Raw genomic sequence first — 23,009 nt, 5'->3', positions numbered from 1 at the left:
ATGGTCTCAAACTCCTGACCTCCTGATCCGCCCACCTCGGCCTTCCAAAGTGCTGGGATTACAGGCGTGAGCCACCGTGCCCAGCCCTAAAATTTTTAAAAATGTCATTACAATAGTAAAAGACAGTAGGTGTCAAGCAAAACTGTTAAAACCTTGATTTTTTCATTCGGCTTATGTAAACTTGATAAACGCAGAAAGAGCTCACATTTTGAGAAAAATGTGTCTTCCCATTCAAGAACACAGAACCCACCTCCCGCTTCCAAGTTTCCCTCTAAGAACCTTCAGTAAGGAACCGATCTACACAGGTGGATACGGATAAAACGGACAGTTTTAGGTGAGAACTTTTCGCTACTAAGAATGACTCACGGTGTTTTTGTTTTTGTTTTTGTTTTGAGATGGAGTCTCTTCTGTCACCCAGGGTGGAGTGCAGTGGCGTGATCTTGGCTCACTGCAAGCTCAGCCTCCCGGGTTCACGCCATTCTCCTACCTCAGCCTCCCGAGTAGCTGGGACCGCAGGTGCCCGCCACCACGCCCGGCTAAGTTTTGTATTTTTAGTAGAGACGGGGTTTCACCGTGTTAGCCGGGATGGTCTCGATCTCCTGACCTCCTGATCCGCCCGCCTCGGCCTCCCAAAGTGCTGGGATTACAGGCTTGAGCTTCCGCGCACGGCTGACTCACGGTATTTTTTGATAGGGGAATGAGTTCTCTCATTAGGCACCTCCTATAATGTACATAACACCATGATTTAAACGTGTAGGTTAAAAATAAAAACACTGTATATGCTTCGCTTTGTGAGTTACATCACTCACATTCTCCACCAAGTGCTCCGGCCGGGGAATTATGAGGGATGCAGAGCAGCTGAGGCTCCGTTTGGCACCGCCGCTCCGAGGGCGTCCTGCGCCCTCCAAGGCCCGGTCCCAGGGGCTGCGGGGAAGCCGGGCCCGGGGACCCCCTCCCGCCCTGGGCCGAGCCCCCCGCTCCCTGTGCGGCCTGTCCCAGGCTTCCAGGTCTGCTCCCGCGCGCCAGGCGGCGCCCCACCTCCGCGGCATCGCCCGTGACAGCGCCCTGTGGATCCTCCGCAGTTCCGCGTCCCAGATTCGGTGCCCCGAACCCGTGCAGACGTGGTCTGTGGGGCCCAGGCCCGCTGGCCCCTGCGGCTCCCGAAGCCGAAGAACTTCTTCAAGGAGGTGAGTTCTTCTCAGACCCCCAACCACCGGCTCCTGAGCCGCGGCAGCTCCCTGTCCCCTTTTCACCGCCCCCCGCCCCACACCCAGCCCCAAACCCCCAATCAACTCCCAATCCCCGACCCAACCTCTGCGATCTAGCCCAGAATCCGCGATCCAGCCCGGTCCACCCTTCAGCAGCGACACTGGCAGCCTCCGACCTCTCAGACCTACTGACCTCTCAGACCCAGTGACCTCTCAGACCCAGTGACCTCTTAGACCTACTGACCTCTCAGACCTACTGACCTCTCAGACCCAGTGAGCCTCGCAAAGCCGTCAGGCGCGCGCCTGCACCGCGGGGGCCACGCGGCTCCCGGAAGCCGCTCCCAGGCGGCGCCCGCCGACAGGTGGGGCTGCAGCCCGGGGCAGGCGCCGCTGGGCTCGCGGGTTCTCCTAGCGGGCCCGGGCAGCCCCAGGACCACAGGCGGAAAATCGCAGGCGCGCAGCCCGCCCTGCCTGAGGAGGGGGCCAGTCTGGCCACGCACCTACCCTGCTCATCGTCCGCAGGGAGATCTGGGGCTGGCACGGGCACTCCGCGGCCACCGGGCTGACTTCACGGATGGCCTGGCTTCAGCGCTGAGGCTCTGGCCCTGGGGGCTGCCTGGCTGGTGTCAGGCAGCGGGAGAGGCAAGGACAGTCTGGGGTTGCCCCTTCCCCCACCCGCCCCACCGCTTCCCGTGCCAGGACGGGCAGTTTGCAGCTGCACCTCTGGCACTGGCGAGGGATGGCAGAGCTTCCCTTGAATGATGTCGGGGTCGCCGAGTGCACAGCCTACCTGGTCTGAGGGTCCTCTCCTCCTGGACACCTCTCCGGATCCTGGACCCTGGCGCTGGGCAATCCACATGGATGAGACTGATCTGCTGCTGGTGAAGCCGACCGCCTGACTTTGTTGCCTGGGCGACTGGCCCCAGAATCCGCGCTGCTGGGGATGGGGGCCTGGTCTGCGGTGTCCAGCCACTCGCTGCCCGCGCGCCACGTCTAGGCTGGTGGCTGCAGCTGCAGCTCCGCACCTGCGGGGGCTGGCGGGCCTGGTACCTGATATCATCAGGGTCAAGTGCACCGCCCACCCACCTGAGGGTCTGCTCTGCCTTGGCCTCCTCCGAGAGCGCAGGGGCCACCGGGGTGGCAATTTAGGAATGCCTAAATTGAAGGAAATATCCTTTCTCTGTCTTTAAGAAATAAGTGGCTTTTGTTGTTGTTGTTTTTGTTTTTGCGAGATATCCAGCTACAGCAGAAAACAAAGGGGATGCCAAGGTGAAGGTCCACAGCCAGTTCCTCTATTGATGACCTCCAGGCATTAATGTTCAATCTAACTGCTTTGGTTGGCACTTTCACCTCAGCACTTACAGATGCCTACAGATCTGTTCAATTGCATCGCATGGATTCTGAATTATTTAATACCCAATTATTTCATAATTTAATACCCAAACTATTTTAACAGTTTACCATCTCTGCAATCCTAAAGTAATTTTTTCTTTGTTTATAAAACAATCGCTATAGTAAAATCAAAATCACAAAACACTTCCACATTTCATTGGGTTAAAAAAGCATTAAAACATTATACATAAAAGATAAAAAATATATTTGTTTCATCATAAAACTATGGCTTTGCAAAATTTTTTTACATTTAGCTACATTCTTACGATTCTTTAACTTTTCACCGTTATTTTATATATTTTTAAAACAATGCATACCAGTGTTTAAAAAATAAATGCAGCATTTCATCTAGGGCTGAATATGTAACACTGGTCAGCTTTTTCAGCATCGTGCAGGTGTGGGCCTCAGGCTGCTTTGTATTTACTTATATCAAATGACATGACCATCTTAAGTGCACAGATACCATCTTCTCGGCTTCTTTCTTCTCCCCCAAAACTATTTAATGTTGCTTTAATGGCAACGTCAATTTAACTAGTTTTGTAATTTCTGTATTTGTCACATAACATATCAGTTCTTTTTTTTTTTTTTTTTAAAGGAAAGCATATAGTCTTAGTTGCTGGGCCAGTTCTTCTGAATCAATTTGAAATCACCTTGTTTCTCTTTCATAATAACTACTTACTTTAATCAACAGGTCAACTATTATTGGATATTATTTTTTCAGTTAAAATTTTGCTGTCTTTCAAATATTCCAACTCTTACACACACTTAAGGTACATAACTATAGCCTATACATATATAAGCACACGTTAAGCCAGATCTAACATAAATTTAGATATGCCAAGAAAGCCACGTGACCATTATTTACATAAATATGAGCAGTGTTCACATTTATCAAGGCCAATGAATAATATTAAGGTGATTGCTTCAATGAGAAATTAAGTGAAGAATTATTTGTTGAATATTGTCAGATAATACCTTTTTTTACCCTGTTAAACTTATTTAAGCCGGACCCAAATAATTTTTAAACGTTTTATTCTATCATGCCTGTAGACAGCTTCATATATTAACCATTTCTGCTTTCATGGTCCTTTGAGAATGGTATCTTAGCATGTAAGTGCAATAAATAAACAACTTTTATAGGAATAAAGAAAACTGATACAAATTAGTCTGGAAAATCTAGTGTGTAGCTGGGCAGCCATGTGCTCATCTAAACCTCAAGGGATGGTTCTGTTAAAAGGAAGAAAAGAAGAATAGTATGTAACAGAAGCCTGCTTTGTGCCGCCAGGTTACAGCTGTGGCCACTCAGTCTGCCTTGCGCCTCCTTCTTCTCACAGAGGACACACTCATCCCAGCCCCAAGCAAGAAAGACCAAAGTCCCTTGCCGGGCACGGTGGCTCACATCTGTAATCCCAGCACTTCGGGAGGCTGAGGCAGGTGGATCATGAGGTCAGGAGATTGAGACCACCCTGGTTAACATGGTGAAACTCCGTCTCTACTAAAAATACAACAACAACAACAACAACAACAACAAAATAGCTGGGCATGGTGGCGGGCACCTGTAGTCCCAGCTACTTGGGAGGCTGAGGCAGGAGAATGGCATGAACCCGGGAGGCGGAGTTTGCAGTGAGCTGAGATAGCACCACTGCACTCCAACCTGGGCGACAGAGTGAGACTTCGTCTCAAAAAAAAAAAAAAAAAAAAAGACCAAAGTCCCTTTCAGTTACTGTATCCAACCCAAAGTGGGACTACAGGTGTGCACCACCATGCCCAGCTAATGTTTTGTATTTTTTAGTAGAGATGGGGTTTGACCATGTTGGCCAGGAGGGTCTCGATCTCCTGACCTCGTGATCTGCCTGCCTTGGCCTCCTAAAGTGCTGGAATTACAGGCGTGAGCCACGGCGCCTGGCCTTGCCTGATCTTTTTAAAGATCACACCATACCTACTCAAAGCACACACCAAATTATACGGAAAAAAAACTTACAGAGAGAGATCCTCAGCTTCCTGCAGGACAATGCTAACTCAATTTTCTTTGGTCATACTGAGGAATTCTGATCAGATACCCTCTGGTAGAAGAGCATATAGGCATTCCAGTATCTTCAGCATACACCACTGTACAGGTCTGCATTATAATAAAACATTAAGGAAGAGGTCAGTAAAAGTTTTTCTTGTCTTGAAAATCTAAAACAGAGGGTCCATAAATCCAGCAAAAATAACTACTCGCTAAACTTGTTAAATGCAAAATATAAATCAAATGTGGGTCTCTTGGAGTACTGCTCAGAATGGAGCTCAGGGTGCTTCAGTTCTGGGACTAAAACCAATCCCTTACCTGGGAGTGATGCTGGAGGGGAAGGAAGAAGCAAGGGAGTTGTTCAGTAATGGAGTAAGGAAAAGAAATAGCCTAGAAAAGTCTACGTTTAAGCAAATAGCAAGTAACATTTAAAAATATGTTCTATGGATCTCTTGCTACAGCAATATGAGTGGGAGCACCAGGAGCCCAATCTCAGAGTGGGATGCCACGGATTGTTTTATGAAAACGGCAGCTGGGATGTGGAGGAAGAACCCCCTGCAAGTTGGACAGGAGCCACAAGCTGCACTCTGAACCTGACCACTCTGCACCAATGCCATCGGCCCGTGGGTCTCCGAGGGGACCTGCCAATTGGACTGCAAATTCCCCAGTTTGCCCCCAGGTATTATAGAAAATTATTTGTGTAAATAATGTAAAGAAAACACACCTATGGCAAAAACATGTGCATGTTCTTTCACACAGGGTGAAATCATAACTGGCCTCATCTAAACATTTCCTCAAAGATCAGCCAAATCTAGGTCAATTCTGGTAAACATATTATATTCAACCTTAAAGGTTGCCACCATTAGATGCATGGCTATGGTAGTACGGTACCTGCATCTAAACTAGTGAATCTAGTGCAGGTAAGAATTCAGAAATGCCCCCAGATGATTTCAAAGCCAAATTTCAGCTAAGGTCTCCACAAAATGGCTATTTTCAAACATAGCACATTCTGACTGGGTTTGCTGAGGTACTTTCCCTCGTACATTTTTTTTGTCTTGGGACTGGGGGTTGTGGAAGGAAAGACTGCTTTGCAATATTGCATAATAAATATGGTTCTAAAAGTGCAGGTGTTAGAAATATCTTCCCTAATTAACCACACTCCTACGTAAGTGAAAAGGAAATCTGAAAATTACTTCTTCTGAAACTAATCTTAATGTTGGACTTCTTTATTCATTAGTTTCTCTTTGATATTCGTATCATCCCCGTAACTCACTCCTCTTTCACACCAACCTGCACCCCGCAAGGCTGTTGTAAAGAATTACCTTTAAAAAATCTTATAGGCAGCTGGAACATTTTCATTCCAGTTATCAACGAGATCGTTCATGGTTCTTTAACTAGAATAGAAATGTTAGAAAAAGAATAAAATCTGTTGTAGTTTTACATAAAGAACACTACTTCCAATTTTATACAGAACTATAAATTAAAAATAAACTAATAGAAAATAGTTATTTGTAAATAATCACTTTGATCATCAACTCTTGATCTCTATTCTCCTCCAAAGCATTCATAATTCAGGGTCTCACGATTTAGGTCCAAGTCTCCTCTGTGTCACTAAATGTCTACCACTTTCCCTTTCCACACCCCATAGAGCCCAGATGCCAGAGAAATAAAAGGTTAAAAAAACAAGCATCCTGGCTGGGCGCAGTGGCTCCTGGTTGTAATCCCAGCACTTTGGGAGGCCGAGGTGGGAGGATCTCATTGAGCTCCAGCATTTGAGACCGGCATGGGCAATATGGCAAGACCCCATGTCTCTACTGAAAATACAAAAATTAGCCAGGCGTGGTGGTGTGTGCCTGTAATCCCAGCTACCCAGGAGGCTAAGGCAGGAGCTTCACTTGAATCTGCAAGGTGGAGGTTGCAGTGAGCTGAGATCGTGACACTGCATTCCAGCTTGGGTGACAGAGCAAGACTGTCTCAAAAAAAGAAAGAAAGAGAAAGAAAGGAAGAAAGGAAGAAAGAAAGAAAGAAGAGAAAGAAAGAAGGAAAGAAGGAAGGAGAAAAAGAAAGAAAGAAAGAGAAAGAAAGAAAAAACTGTTAATTGTTTTAAAAACAAAATCATTCCCAACGTATGTTCCCTCACATTCCTAAATTTTTGCAAGTGCTGTCTCTTCTATCTACGAAAAGTGTTTCCACTTCATTTCCTGCAAACGTTGATGTTACATAACACTCAACTCTGACCTACAAAGAATAAGTCTGGCTTCCTATGACGTTCCAGGAGAAAGTGCAAGGCAGCTTGAAAAGCATCCTCCCATCCCGGGTCTGGTATTCCAGTGTACCCACAACTTCCCTCCCTCTTGCAGGTCCCAACACATACTGAGCTGCTCAAGGCTCCATCGCTGGGCTCACATTCTTCTCATTGCTGGAATGGAATGACCTTCCTCTGCTTGCTTCACTTGGCTCGATAGCTTTTAAGGTTCTCTTTTAAATTTTACCACCAGGCCCTAAATTTCATCCGCCATACATGAGGATGATCCTAGGTGGACATCAGAACCCAATTGGGCATCCTGTCTCCAGGTGGATAATAGGCCCCACGTGGAAGTCCAGCCCCAGGTTGACACCAAGGCTCCAGGTAAACACCAAGCCCAAGGTGACTATTAGGCTTCCGGTAAACACCAGGCCCATGTGGATTACTAGGCCTCCGGCAGACGTCAGGCCCCAGGTGTACCCTCGGGCCCCAGGTGAGTATCTATGCCCCAGCTGAACATCAGTCAACAGGTGGATGCCCAAGCCCTTGTGTAAACACCAGACAACAAATGAACATCAGGCCCCAGAGAAACATTTGGTCCAGGTGGATACCTAGGTGGCCTGGTGAACCTCAGGCTCCTGATAAACACCCAGGCCACAGAAAGATAACAGGCCACACCTAAACACCCAGGCCTCAGGTGGGTATCAGGCCCCAGCTAAACACCAGGCCCCAAGTGGACACTGAACTCAGGTGCCAGGCTGACACCCAGGCCCAGTTGCACACCAGGTCATAGGGGAACATCAGGCCCCGAGAGGATACTCAAGCCCCAAGTAGGTATCAGACTGCAGGTGAACACCCATCCCCAGAGGCTACGCAAGCCCCAAGTAGCCATCAGGCCCCAAGTGAACACCAAGCCCGACGTGGATATCAGAACCCAGGTAGGCACCCGGCCTAGGGAGTACTCCTAGGCCCCAGGTAGACAAGGTCCCACGTGCACACGTGGCACCAGGTGAATAATCAGTCCCAATGTGGACACAGGATCCCAGGTGAACATCAGGCTCAAGGCTGACAGCCAGGCACCAGGTTTACATGAGGACTCAAGTGAAAACTTCACTCCGAATGGACATCAGACCCCAGGCGAAATTCAGACCCAAGTGAATACCAAGTGATACCTAGGCTCCACTTGGACAGCTAGTCCCCAGGATTTCAGGCCCTAGGGCGACACCCAGGCTCCAGGTGGACATCAGGCTCATGGTAGAAATTAAGATACAAGTTGACACCTAAGAATTCGGTAAACAGGAGGGCACATGTAAATTACTAGGCCCCAGGTGAACACCCACGCCCCAGGATGACACCAGGCCCCAGGTGAACATCACGTCCCAGGGTAACATCAGACCTCATATGGATACCTAGATGCCTGGTGAACGTGAACATCAGGCCACAGATTGCAACCAAAGCCACAGAAGGGTATCAGACCCCATGTAAATACCCAGGCCCCAGGTGGGAATCAAGACCTCCTGGTAAACACCAGGCTCCTAGTAGACATTAAGGCCCAGCACAACGCCTGGCCCCAGGTGAACAACAGGCCTAAGGTAGCTATCAGGACCCAAGCGGACACTGGACTCAAGGTATGTACATCAGGTACCATAGTAATCCACATGGGGCCTGGTGTTTACCGGTGTCCAGCGTCCCAGTTGGACACCAAGTCACACGGGACACAGACCCCAGGTGGACACCCAGTCTCAGGATGGAAATCAGGCCCTAGTTAAACAGAAGGCCCCAGGTGAACATCAGGCCCCTGGTGGACACCCAGGCCCCAGATGGATACCAGGCCCCAGGTGGACATCAGACCCAAGGTAAATACCCCAGGCAGGTTATTGGTCCCAGGAAAACACCCAAGCCCCGAGGAGAAATCAGACTACAGGTGAACTCTGGTCTGCAGGTGTGCATCAGGCTGGGCATCCATCTGGGACCTGTGTTCACCGGGGGCCTATGTCCACCTTGGGCCTGCTGTTCATCTATGGCCTGGCGTTCACCTGGGTCCTGAGTCAACCTGATGCCTGATACCCACCTGGGACCTACACAGTCACCTTGGGGCCTGGTAGTCACTTGAGGGCTGGTGTCCTCCTGGGGCCTGATGTCAACCTGCAGTGTAGGCATCCACCAGGGACCTGATGTCCACCTGACGTCTGAGGTTCAACTGGGGTTTGGTGGCCACCTGGAGCCTGGTATCCATCTAAAGCCTGGGTTCTGCTTGGGGCTTGGATGACTGGGCACGAGTAAACAGATCCTCTATCCCCTGGAGATCAAGATTCCCACGGGGCCAGGGCAGCAAGAATTGCTAAGTTTGGGTGCCCCTAGAGTGGATTCCTCAGAGGTCCTCATTAGAGACACATAGATGGTGTTCTTGTTTGTACTCTGTCTGGGCACAGAGCTATCTCGGGGCAAGGGGGAACTCAGCTTAGTGCACAAACTTGTTGCTTGAGCTTGGACACTCAACTTCATTTTTCTGGGTTTGTTTCTCTACCTGAGAAGTAAGGGAGTCAGGCAAGCAAAGCTCATGATTTCCAAAGTTCTAATATTCTATGAATCTATGATTCCATAATATATTCAATGCTTATTCATTTTTATCAAATATATATTTATAAAATTGATTCACTCCTGTATAAATATTTATTTTCAAAAGTTTCTTCTTGGGCTGAGATCTGAGAAGGATTTAATAACTTAGTCTCAGGCGCCCTTAGCTTTATTATACTCTTCTCAGCATTTGATAAAGTAGGTAATGAAAAATATGGAAGAAGTTTTGTTTAAACAATGAAGAAATGTATACAATAAAGAAATGCATGCATGTAAATACATATGTTTCTACCCTATAAAGCCAAAATGTATACACTTCTTTTTTAATCAAAACCAGGGTAATTGGGATATCCATCACCTCAAATACTAAAAATACAAAAAAAAAAAAAAAAGTTAGCCTAGCCGGGCATGGTGGTGCAGGTCTGTAGTCCCAGCTACTCAGGAGGCTGAGGCAGGAGAATCACTTGAACCTAGGAGGCAGAGATTGCAGTGAGCCGAGATCGCACCACTGCACTCCAGCCTGGGCGACACAGCAAGACTCTGTCTAAAAAAGAAAAAATCAAAATGTAAAAAAAAATCCAGTTGGTAAAATTTTTTAAGAGTTCAAAATTCCCACATCAAAAAGAAAATTAAAACCAAATGATTTATAAATTAAAGAAAAAAATATGAAAACTAGCCTTAAATGCTTTTATTATCTATGAGGAAATAGGAAAGTAAATAAAAAGTATTTTTATTTCAAAATTATTTTGTCAAATAAATATGTTAACATCGCTTTAAAAGTTTTTGTTTGTGGCCAGGCACGGAGGCCTGTAATCCCAGCACTTTGGGAGGCTGAGACGGGTGGATCACCTGAGGTTGGGAGTTTGAGACCAGCCTGACGAACATGGAGAAACCCTGTCTCTATCAAAAATACAAAATCAGCCAGGCGTGATGGTGCCTGCCTGTAATCCTAGCTACTCAGGAGGCTAAGGAAAGAGAATTGGTTGAATCTGGGAGGTGGAGGTTGCGGTGAGCCGAGAATAGATAAAGAAGATGTGGTGTATACACACAATGGAATATTGCCCAGCCATAAAGGAATGAAATCCTGTCATTTGCAACAACATGGATAGAACTAGAGGTCATTATCTTATGTGAAATAAGCTAAGCACAGAAAGACAAATATCCCATGTTCTCATTCACATGTGGGAGCTTAAAGAGTGGATCATGGAAGTAGAGAATAGAATGATGGTTACCATCTATTCATCCATTGATGGACACTTAGGTTGATTCCATGTCTTGGCTATATATCCGCCAGTGAGATTTCTGGATCATCCATAAGCTTATGGATCATAAGGTAGCTTAGCTTGTCAAGCACCCTCCAAGTTGTTTACCGTAATGGTTGTACTACTTTACATTTCCATTAACAGTGTGTAAGCATTCTCTTTCTCTCCATCTTCACCAGCGTTCATTATTTATTTATTTTTTATTCTATTTTATTTTTTGAGATGGAGTCTCGCTGTGTTGCCCAGGCTGGAGTACAATGGCACGATCTCAGCTCACTGCAACCTCTGCCTCCCAGGTTCCAGCCATTCTCCTGCCTCAGCCTCTGGAGTAGGTGGGACTACAGGCATGCACCACCATGCCCGACTGATTTATCTATTTTGAGTAGAGATGGGGTTTCACCATGTTGGCCAGGCTGGTCTCAAACTCCTGACCTCAAGGATCCACCTCAAGCAGCCTCCCAAAGTGCTGGGTTTACAGGCATGAGCCATCGCTCCCAGCCTATTTTTTAAGTAATAGCCTTTTAGACTGGGGTGAGATGATATCTCATTGTGGTTTTGATTTGCATTTCTGTGATGATTAGTGATGTTGACCATTGTATGTCTTCTTCTGAGAAATGTCTACTGAGGTCTTTTACTCATTTTAATCAGATTATTTATTTTTTCCTATTGAACTGATATATATTCTGGTTATTAATCTCGTGTCAAGTGAGTAGTTTGCAAATATTTTCTCCCATTCTGTGGGTTGTCTCTTCACTCTGTTGATTGCTTCCTTTGCTGTGCAGAAGCTTCCAGGCTTCATGCAATCCTATTAGTCTATTTTTGCTTTTGTTGCCTGCACTTTCAAGATCTCATCCCCAACAATCTTTACCCAGATCAACATCCTGTAGCATTTCCCCAATGTTTTCTTCTAGTAGTTTCATACTTCCAGGTCTTACATTTAAGTCTTTAATCCATTTTGAGTTGATTTTTATATATGGTAAGAGAGGGGAGTCTAGTTTCTTTCTTCTGCATGTGGATATCCAGTTTACCCAGCAGCACTGATTGGAGAGACTGTCCTTTTTTCTGGTGTATATTCTTGGTGCCTTTGTTGAAAATAAGTTTATAATAAAAGTGTGGATTTATTTTTGGGTTCTCTAGTCTGTTCCATTGATCCGTGTGTCGGTTTTTATGATAGTACCATGCTGTTTGAGTTACTATAGCTTTGTAGTATACATATTCTTATTTTATGCCCAAGGAGCAATTACACATACTGACCATTTTCTTGGCTACAACAAAAACTTAAATAAATTCCCTAAACATTGATTTCATTAGGTATATTCTCTTCAGGCTTATTTGGATTTATGAAACCAAATATTGGATTTATGGAGCCAAAAATCATAAATCAAAAATCAAAATATACCCAGCACTTTGGGAGGCTGAGGCAGGTGGATCATCTGAGGTTAAGAGTTCAAGACCAGTCTGGCCAACATGGTGAAACCTAGTCGTTACTAAAAATACAAAAATTAGCCAGGCATTGGGGAGCACACCTGTAGTCCTAGTTACTTGGGAGGCTGAGGTGGGAGGATTACTTGAACCTGAGAGGCAGAGGTTGTAGTGAGCCAAGATCATGCCACTGCACTCCAGCCTGGGTGACGGAGTGAGATTCCATCTCAAAACAAACAAAAAAAAATCAGGCTGGGCGCCATGGCTCACGCCTGTAATCCCAGCATATTGGGAAGCCGAGGCAGGTGGATCGTCTGAGGTCAGGAGTTCGAGACCAGCCTGGCCAACATGGCGAAACCCTGTCTCTACTAAAAATACAAAAAAAAAAAAAAAAAAAAGTACCAAAAAAAAAAAAAAAATTAGCCAGGCATGGTGGTGCATGCCTGTAGTCCCAGCTATTCGGGAGGCTGAGGCAGGAGAATCACTTGAACCTGGGAGGCGGAGATTGCAGTGAACCGAGATCGCACCATCACACCACTGCACTCCAGCCTGGGCGACAGAGCGAGACTCTACCTGAAAAAAAAAAAAAATCCAGTTGGTAAAACTTTTTGAGTTCATAATTCCCACATCAAAAAGAAAATTAAAACCAGATGATTTATGAATTAAATTAAAAAATACGAAAACTCATAGTAAAGTAGCCTTAAATGCTTTTATTACCTATGAGGAAATATAAAAGTAAATAAAAACCATTTTTCTTTCAAAATTATTTTGTCAAATAAATATATTAACATAGCTTTAAAAGTTTTTGTTTGTGACCAGTCATGGTGGCTCACGCCTATAATCCCAGCACTTTGGGAGGCCAAGACGGGTAGATCACCTGAGGTTGGGAGTTTGAGACCAGCCTGACGAACATGGAGAAACCCCATCTCTACTAAAAATACAAAATCAGCTGGGCGTGGTGGTGCATGCCTGTAATCCTAGCTACTTAGGAGGCTGAGGCAAGAGAATTGCTTAAACCTGGGAGGCGGAGATTGTAGTGAGCCAAGATCGTGCCATTGCACTCCAGCCTGGGCAACAAAAGCAAAACTCTGTCTCAAAAAAAAAGAAAAAAGAAGAGTGTGTGTTTGTTTAGACGGAGTCTGGCTGTTGTTGGCCCAGGCTGGAGTGCAATGGCGCTATCTCGGCTTACTGCAACCTCTGCCTTCCAGGTTCCAGCCACTATCCTGCCTAAGCCTCCCAAGTGGCTGAGATTATAGGTGCCCACCACCACACCCGGTTAGTTTTTGTATTTTTAGTAGAGATGGGGTTTCACCATGTTGGCCAGGCTGGTCTCAAACTCCTGACTTCTGGTGATCCACCCGCCTTGGCCCCAAAGTGCTGGGATCACAGGCATGAGCCACCACACCTGGTCTTAAAAGTTAAATACATTTTTAAATTAAAAGAAGTCCATCCCCATCTCTGAGAACCTTTCCACCCCTGAGTCCCACTTTCCAGTGTAAATGTTTTTGTGTATTTCCAAATAATATGCTTGTAATGCTATTTTGAAACACCAATTTTCAGTTACATTGTATGCATTCTCTTCCCGTCATGACAGTTGAAGAGCAAGACTTTACATCGACCTCACCATCCCATTTCCTTTCCCATACAGTTTTGGGGTGAGTCACTGTTTATCACTGACACTCTGCCTCTGTTGTTTGCTGTTGGGCCAAATGGTGTATTAATACTGCTTTTTCTCTTCTACAACTTGTAGTTGTCTCTGAAGTTAATAGTTAATGACAAAAAGTAGTTGCCTTTTTCATTTGCCAATTTTTTTTTTTTTTTTTTTGAGACGGAGTTTCACTCTTGTTGCCCAGGGTGAGGTGCAGTGGTGCAACCTCAGCTCACTGCAGCCTCCGCCTCCCAGGTTCAAGCAGTTCTGTCTCAGTCTTCGAGTAGCTGGGATTACAGGTGCCCACCACCATATATAGCTGATTTTTAAATATTTTTAGTAGAGACAGGGTTTCACCATGTTGGCCAGGCTGGTCTCGAACTCCTGACCTCTGGTGACCCACCTGTCTTGGCTTCCCAAAGTGCTGGGATTACAGGCGTGAGCCCACCTCCCCCTACCTTTTTTTTTTTTTTAAACAAAATCTTGCTCTGTCACCCAGGCTGGAGTGCAGTGGTGCAATTGTAGATCACTGCAGCCTCGAACTTCTTGGCTCAAGAGATACTCCTGCCTCAGTCTCTTGAGTAGCTAGGATTACAGGCCACATGCCACGATGCCCAGTTAAAATATTTTTTTGTAGAGATAGGGTCTGCCTATGTTGCTCAGGCTGGTCTTGAACTCCTGCCTCGGCCTCCCAAAGTATTGGGATTACAGGTATGAGCCATTGCGCCCTGCTACATTTGGCATTTATTCTGACATTATCCTTCCCATAGTCTAAAATTAATTTTTCCAGGTTTTTGAGTTATAATTGATACATAATAAAATTACCAATTTAAATGTACACTTTGATGAGTTTTGATAATTTTGGGCAGTTATGTAATCATCATCACAAGATACAGAAAATTAGAAACTCTGAGGTGAAAAAAGGGGAAAAGATAGAATAAAAAGATACAGAAAGGTTCCATCACCCTAAAAAGTTTTTTTGTTTTCATTTGCAGCTGATCCTTTCCCATTGATCTGCTTTCTTCCATTGTAGTTTTATCTTTCCTAGAACTTGGTCTAGATGGAATCACACAATATGTGGTCTTTTGCATTTGGTTTCATTCACTTAGCATGATGTCTTGGAGATTCATCCACGTTGTTGATGTATTACTAATTCGTTGCATTTACTAGCACTGCGTTCCTTTTTGTCGCTGAGTAGTATTCTGTAGTAAGGAGGTCCACAGTTTTTATATCGGTTCAGCAGTTGACGGAAATTTGAGTTGTTCCAGTTTGGAGCTACTATATATGATGATGTATGCATATCTGTATATATGTATAGAGCATGTGTATAACACTGCCATGTACGTTTCTGTAATGTCTGTGTGTAGGCATATATTTTCATTTTTCTTGTAATATGATTGCTGGGTCATATGATAAATGCATTTTTAACTTTGTAAGATACTGCAATATCATTTTGCAAAAATGACTATAATTTTGCGTTCTTATCAGCAAGGGAGAAGGAAAGGAAAAACTACTTGGATAAACAACTAAGAGACCAGTCCTCAGAGAAGCTGCTTGTCTGAAAAAATCACAGCGACGGCAAAAATCGAGCAGCCTGGGGAAAATTGAGACTGCAGCTGCAGAGCTAAGCCGCAAATACGCAGACTGCCTGGCCAAGTCCAACACGGAAGCCCTTTGTTGTTTGATTAACAAGCTCCCAGGAAAATGTTTCCTCGCCTTTTTAGACGTGTGCACAGTGGGTTCTGTGGGACCTTGCACAGGGAGGAGGGCGGCTTACCTAAAACAAACCCACAGTCATACAAACAAAAAAAGCAGCACTTTGTCATGGCCTAGAGACACACCCATAGCTGCATAAGATAAGGGGAACTGCACAGACAGCTTTATTGAAGAGTTACTCAAACTGCTACAGAGATGATAGGAATTTCTTATAAAAGCTTTTGAATTCAGCGGGGCATGGTGGCTCACACCTGTAATCCCAGCACTTTGGGAGACCAAGGCGGGCGGATCACAAGGTCAAGAGATGAGACCATCCTGGCTAACGCAGTGAAATACTCTACTAAAAATACAAAAAAATTAGCCAGATGTGGTGGCACGTGCCTGTAATGCCAGCTACTCGGGAGGCTGAGGCAGAGAATTACTTGAACCCAAGAGGCGGAGGTTGCAGTGAGCTGAGATCGTGGAGATTGTGCCACTGCACCCCAGCCTGGGCGACAGAGCAAGACCATCAAAAAAAAAAAACCAAACAAAAAAAATCAAGTTACCATGTAAGTGTAAGTCTATTTTCAGAATTTTCGCTTTGTTTCAGCTGTCTCTATGTCCAACGTATACCAATACTAACTATACTGTCTTGATTACTAAAGCTTTATGTTAAATTTTGAAATCAAGTAGTGTAAATGATCTGACCTTGTTCTTATTTTTCAATTCTATTTTGGTTATTTTAGGTCCTTTACTTTTCTATATAAACTTTTAAATTAACTTGCCAATTTCTTCAAAGATGCCTGTTAAGATTTTGATTTGGATTAGATTGAGCAATTTGGGTAGAATTAATTAATTTCTAAGTGTTTCACTTTCCAATGTTATCCCAAATTGAGTAAGTTTTATTTCCTAATTATTTTATTTTCTAACGGATAGAAACATAATTGATTTTTATATATTGACCTTGTATTCTAAAATTAACTTATTAATTCTAGGAACATTTTTATAGCTTCAGTCTTTCTTTCTTTTCTATAATTTACTTTTCTTTTTTTTTGTAGAGATGGGGTCTCACTTTATTCCCCAGGCTGGTCTCAAACTCCTGAGCTCAAGTGATCCTCCTGCCTTGGGATCTCAAAGTGCTGGGATTACAGACATGCATGAGCCACCGCACCCGGTCCCATCTTACTTCCTATGCAGATAGACATGTGCACTAAAGCAAGGCTCAGCAAACTTGTACTGTAAGGAGCCAGATAGTAAAACCTTTAGGTGATGCCGGTCTCTGTTGAGATTACTCAGTGCTGCCATTACAGCCTAGAAGCAGCCACAAGCAATATTAAACAAATGGTCAGGCTATGTTCCAATAAATCTTTATTTTAAAGAGCAAGTGGTTACCAGCTTCTGTTGGGAGGAGTTAAAAAACATTTTTAAAAACTGAAGAAAAAAACAGGTGGAGGGCTGGCTTTTGCTTAGAGGCTACAATTTGCCAAGTCCTGTTCTGAAGGGTTTTTTTTAATTTTTAATTTTTGTGGGTACATAATAGGTGTATATATTTGTGGGGTACATGAGATTTTCTGATGCAGGCATGCAATGTGAAATAAGCGCATCATGGAGAGTGGGGTATCCATCCCCTCCAGCATTTGTCCTTTGTGTTACAAACTGTTCATGAGTTCTATATACATGAAGTCATACAATGTGCATTCTTTTGTCTGATTTCGTTAAATTAGCATAATTATTCTGAGATTCACCCATGCTGTAGCTGTAGTTTATTATTTTTTGTTGCTCAAAAAAATTCCATTAAATGGCTATGCCAGAATGAAGTCACTCTTGTTAGATCCAGGCAAAATAGGGCCAGGAAGGCATGAAGCGGGGTGGAGGGAGCTCATGCTTGCATGTCTGAGATAAGAACTGTTTGCAAGGACTTTCTTAAAGCCACACAAGAAAGCCCTTCACATCCTGCATGCATCTCCTGCTTCGCATGGCTTGCACGTTTTGCACATATACATAGATTTCTATGACAAGGCTTATTGCTAGGCATTCTTTAGGACTTAGGACTGCAGTGATTCTGGTAAGACGCTCTTGGAAGAACACTTTCCAGTAACATCACCTCGGTCAATGCAAACTGATGGCAAATCTGGCTTTGAGCCAGAGAAACCAATGAACTCTGTTTCCAAGCAGTTATGTGAGCACCTCTCTTTCTGCCAATAAAAGCTTCCTCTCTTCCCCTTCCCTCACCGGGTGCCCCTGTGGCTTGCCATAGGCCATTGTAGGTCATAATCCTCTTTCCTATTCCCAGTAAATTCATTGTGTTTGGAGACAGTTTTCTCTGAAGTCTTTTTTTAGGTTGACATGATCTGGTGTCAAAAGTGCTCCAGAGGCAAAATGACTTTTGGAGGGACTGGCGGCTTCCGGAGCTAGGGAGATGCCACAGTTGAACCCTTTGCACCCTCCACCTCCCCGGGTCACCTTTTCTCTGCCCAGGTAAATCTTCTTTCAGGTCGAGCTCCTGCCCTTTGATAGCAGCTCCCTGTTGGCCTTATCTGGGGTCTGCTTGGACGAAGGCACCTTCACAAAGAATCCTGCATCCCTTCTAGGGCTGGAAAAGACTTGTTCTCTTTTCTGGCAAGTCGTTTCTGGTCCAAAGACAGTTTATCTCCTGGTTCTGGTGAGTGCACTTGTGGTTTCAGTTTTTTGTGTACATACTTCCATTTGTTGCTATACTTTTCTTTATTTCTGAAAATCTTTCTTTTATAAAAATGGTGGGTTTGGCCGGGCACAGTGGGCTCACGCCGGTAATCCTAGTAATTGGGAGGCCGTGGAGGGTGGATCACTTGAGGTCAGGAGTTCAAGATCAGCCTGGCCAATATGGTGAAACCCCATCTCTACTAAAAATACCAAAATTAGCCAGGCCTGGTGGTGCACACCTGTAGTCCCAGCTACTTGAGAGGCTGAGGCAGGAGAATCACTTGAACCTGGGAGGTGGACGCTGTGGTGAGCCAAGATCGCGCCACTGCACTCCAGCGTGGGTGACAGAGCAAGACTCCGTCTCCAAAAAATAGCTGGGCTCGAGACCCCCCCTCTTTAAGAAACCTCAGGACTATCACCACCTTTCTATGAGGGACCTCAGTCTCCCAAGAAAAAGCCGCCTGTGTTGAGGATAAACTGGTACGTGGAAGACCACTAGGGGGCCTGCCAGACTCAAGAAAAAAATCTGTGCATCTAGGAGATATTTGGTTACAGGTTGTATAATTAGAGCCCAGGCTGTCTGCTGAGTCAAACAAACATCCCGGCCTAAGGACACTGTAAAACACAACACCAGTCCAAACCCCCAGCGTTCGCTAACAGAGTTTACAGGAGTTTTCTTTTGCTCTTGAGAGATTAAGAAGAAGCAGAATGAGATCCCCCAAATTCCAAAGCATGCAATAATGGTCCCCTTCTGGGACTCCTGCTGGCTACACGTTCTAAAATGTTGGTCCTCTCTAGCCCACACTTAAAAAGCAACAGACTGACCTCCCAGCACTTTGGGAGACTGAGGCAGATGGATCACCTGAAGTCAGGAGTTCAAGACTAGCCTGGCCAACATGGTGAAACCCCGTCTCTACTAAAAATACAAAAAAATTAGCCAGGCGTGGTGGGCACCTGTAATCCCAGCTACTCATGAGACTGAGGCAGGAGAATCCCTTGAACCTGGGAGGTGCAGGTTGCAGTGAGCCAAGATCACACCACTGCACTCCAGCCTGGGAGACAGAGTCAGACTGTCAAAAAAAACCACACAAAAAACAAAAAAAGCAAGGCGGGGCACAGTGGCTCATGCCTGTAATCCCAGCACTTTGGGAGGCTGAGGTGGGTGGATCAGGAGGTCAGGAGATCAAGACCCTCCTGGCTAACATGGTGAAACCCCGTCTCTACTAAAAAATACAAAAAATTAGCCAAGCGTGGTGGTGGGTACCTGTAGTCCCTGCTACTCGGGAGGCTGAGGTAGAAGAATGGCGTGAACCCGGGAGGCAGAGGTTGCAATGAGCCGAGATCGTACCACTGCACTCCAGCCTGGGTGACAGAGTGAGACTCTGTCTCAAAAAAAAAAAAAAAAAGAAAAGAAAAGAAAAGAAAAATCAATGGATGGAGTATCCCAACACTAATTTTGTTCTTCAGTGAAAAAAATTTATTATTTTGTTCTTCATAATGGAGGTCTTATGAGTTCCCCAAACTTGTCTTTCTTAAGACAAAATTAGGGTTCCGTAGTCCTAAAACTAAACTATCTGAATGAGAGGCATATTTCAATTGGTACCTCGAAGCGTCTGAGTGCATTCAGGATTCTAAATTTGCCTCCTGATCTCAGGCTGGGCATGGTGGCTCACCCCTATAATCTCAGCCCTTTGGGAGGCTGAGACAGGTTGATCACTTAAGGTCAGGAGTTTGAGACCAGCCTGGCCAACATGGTGAAACCCTGTCTCTACCAAAAGTACAAAAATTAGCCAGGTGTGGTGGTGGGCTTCTGTAATCCCAGCACTCTGGAAGGCCGAGGCAGGTGGATCACTTGAGCTCAGGAGTTCGAGACCAGCCTGACCAACATGATGAAACCCCATTTCTATTAACAATACAAAATTAGGGCGGGTACAGTTACTCACATCTGTAATCCCAGCACTTTGGGAGGCCGAGGCTAGTGGATCACCTGAGGTCAGGAGTTTGAGACCAGCCTGGCCAACATGGTGAAATCCTGTCTCTACTTAAAATACAAAAATTAGCCAGGTGTGGTGGCAGGTGCCTATAATCCCAGCTACTCTAGAGGCTGAGGCAGGAGAATCGCTTGAACCTGGGAGGCAGAGGTTGTATTGAGCCGAGATCACACCATTGCACTCCAGCCTGGGGGACAAGAGTGAAACTTCATCTCAAAAACAAAACAAAACGAAACAAAACAATTAACCAGGCATGGTAGTGCATGCCTGTAACCCCAGCTACTCGAGAGGCTGAGGCAGGAGAAGCGCTTGAACTCAGGAGGTACAGGTTGCACTGAGCCGAGATTGTGCCAATGCACTCCAGACTGGGTGACAGAGTGAGACCCTGTTTCAAAAAAAAAAAAAAAAAAAAATTGCCTTGATTTCCTCAGCTCTCACCATCCCTGAACCTGGTCCTGTTAAAACTTTTCCCTTGTAAGTTAAACTCACGAATGATTCTTCTATACCCAAAATTAATTTTGTTCCTCAGAGCATGGCTGAATTTTGAGCCATTGCCAGGGAATTCTCAAAAGTCATTGAAGACCCTCACTAATTTGCTGATGAATTGAGCACAGTGCTCAGGTTTATCGGCTGGTGTTTCTAACCTATGCCAGCTGGGTCATACACTTTTTAGTGAAGGCCAGGCTCAACACTGATGGCCAAGTCTCATTGGCATGACCCCGAGGAGGATTTAGGCAAAAACTAAGAAAAAGTCCCAAGACGTGGCAAAACAAACATACACACCACACACACTCAGACACACACACACACACAAACACACACCAAAAGTCTATTCTTGAGTCTTTTCCTACAATCTTAGTCTGGAGTAAAATCTATGCCTGTACCCAAGAACCTGACAAGCCCATTTACAACTATTATAGTCCGCTCCAGGTTGTATTTAAAGAAAATTCTGGATTACCCATGGATGGCGAATCTGTTCAAGTAGGAGTTAATTCTGTTTGTGAATGGCCCTTCTAGAAAACTTTCCCAGCTTGTCAAGAGGGCCTGCCTGGAGTGGGAAACTCTGCCCACGTCTGATCTAGTTAATTTGGCAAATGAGCCTGCCCACACACTTGAGGCCAGTGCCTGTTTAGCTGCAGAGAAAAAGAAAAACCTTGTGGGCTGGGCACAGTGCTTCATGCTATAATCCCAGAACTTTGGGAGGCCGAGGGGAGAGATTCACCTGAGGGCAGGAGTTTGAGACCAGCCTGGCCAACATGGAGAAACCCTGTCTCTATTAAAAGAATACAAAAATTAGTTGGGTGTGGTGGCGGGTGCCTGTGAATCTCAGCTACTTGAGAGGCTGAGGCAGGAGAATCACTTGAACCTGGGAGGCGGAGATTGCAGTGAGCCGAGATCGGGCCACTGCACTCCAGCCTGGGCCACAGAGTGAGACTCTGTCTCAAAAAAAAAAAAAAAAAGAAGAAGAAGAAAAGAAAAATCTTGTGGCTGTTACAACATTGTTTTTTCTTCAAACAAGTGTAGGGCTGCCTGACTTATGCCCAGCCCTGCAGACATAACAGGAGGGAAAGAGAGAACTCCTTGCTCTGCCACAGAAGAGAGAATCTCCAGTTCTCCCGCTTAATCATCTGGGTGAAACCACCCTTCCATTTGGGAATGAAGTCTTTTTTTTTTTTTTTGAGACGGAGTCTTAATTGTTCTGAGAGCTGAAAATCTCCAGCCTCCTCTCCGACTGAGTGGACCCCACCCCCTCTTCTTGGCCAAGAAGATCCCAGAGAAGCCTTAGAAACTGAATTTTCAGCCAAAACCGAACAGAAGGCCGGATACACCTCATTATACGCTCTCCCTTTCGTGGTTTAGATTCAACAGCTGCCCAGCATTAAGGTTGAAGTAGAGATTGTAATACTGACAGAACTGACTCTCTGTGGCATTAAGATACCCAATTATAAGGCCATGCCAGGCAAGGGTTAAGTCATGTAGCCCCACACTTAAAGAAGAAGCAGTGTTGTAACTGGGCAAGGTTTTCCTTTTCTATGCAGGTAAACAAGCACTGACCTCAAGATACTGCAATACTGAAAAAATTGCAGCTCATTGAGGCTGGAGGCTGGCTGACCCTGCCCCTTCAACCCGCCAGAACTGCAGCTTTCACTGGACAAGAGACTGACTTCAGCAACATTCTCCTGATGAGAGACCAGGACCTGGCTCTGGCTGCAGTGACTGGTTACACTCAAGAGCCTCCCTGTCCCTGCTTCACCTTTTGACACATAGGCGTAATTGTAATTCATTTAAATGCTGACTCTACCTCAGAGTGAACATAGGTCGTATGTAACACGCATGTCTGTTCACCCTGCATACACACAACCCGCTTCTTGAATATTCATAGCTCATCCTATAACTTGCTAAATATGTATACTTGGCCAACCTTTTGAGCCTAAATTCCTGTTCCATCTAGCCCGTCCTCCCAGCTCCCCAACTGTCTGTTTCTGGTCCCTGCTGGAGGTGGAGTTTACACTTTCTGGCTTGTCAGAATGGCCACCAAACTCTCCTTTCTAAATTTACAAATGTGTGATTTTTCAATTGATAGTTCATAGACACCAGAGCAACTATCAGTCCTTAACCCGACCAGCCTCCATCAGCCCCTGCTGAAGTGTGATGAAAAGATAAACATGGTAGGCGTTTCCAAGAAGCCTTGACCTGCATTGTTTCACACCACATTCCTCTCTGCCTTGGCCCTCCTCAAGACACCCACCCTTTTTTGCTTGTTACTACTGCCCTGTCTACCTTCTAGGATGTGATTTTCTGGAAAAATGCCATCCTGTAATTTCTCTTTTCCAGAAGCCGGGGTCGCGGGGGTGGTGATAATATTAGAATCTGACAAA

At 45.3% G+C, this 23,009-nt stretch overlaps 1 protein-coding gene across 3 annotated transcripts; it reads left to right on the top strand.

The window, feature by feature from the left end:
* Nucleotides 1–547: 547 nt before the first annotated feature.
* LOC110743586 lies at nt 548–15,792 on the top strand. 3 transcript variants are annotated; one of them, XR_002522895.2, is made up of 4 exons: nt 548–1,187; nt 5,070–5,287; nt 7,107–7,237; nt 15,251–15,792. XR_002522895.2 is itself a non-coding variant. In XM_021940026.2 (2 exons), exons 1-2 carry the CDS (start codon nt 841–843, stop codon nt 5,197–5,199), a joined length of 477 nt encoding a protein of 158 aa, XP_021795718.2. In that variant the 5' UTR covers nt 548–840; the 3' UTR covers nt 5,200–6,112. The 3 variants fall into 3 exon arrangements, 1 of the variants encoding a protein (XP_021795718.2); XR_002522896.2 differs by lacking the exon at nt 15,251–15,792 and having other exon boundaries at nt 7,107–9,794; XM_021940026.2 differs by lacking the exons at nt 7,107–7,237; nt 15,251–15,792 and having other exon boundaries at nt 5,070–6,112.
* The last annotated feature ends 7,217 nt before the right edge of the window (nt 15,793–23,009 follow it).

Source organism: Papio anubis, chromosome 5 (assembly GCF_008728515.1).
Source record: "Papio anubis isolate 15944 chromosome 5, Panubis1.0, whole genome shotgun sequence".
NCBI classification, from domain to species: domain Eukaryota; kingdom Metazoa; phylum Chordata; class Mammalia; order Primates; family Cercopithecidae; genus Papio; species Papio anubis.
Note: the sequence above shows the minus strand (reverse complement) of the source record. Positions and strands in the feature narration are given on the sequence as shown.

What these genes read in the sequence shown, in the direction of transcription:
- LOC110743586 (XM_021940026.2), top strand. Translation starts at nt 841, where the DNA reads ATGAGGGATGCAGAGCAGCTGAGGCTCCGTTTGGCACCGCCGCTCCGA. An exon ending in CGAAGAACTTCTTCAAGGAG is followed by an intron (nt 1,188 to 5,069) that starts GTGAGTTCTTCT and finishes CTCTTGCTACAG; the next exon opens with CAATATGAGTGGGAGCACCA.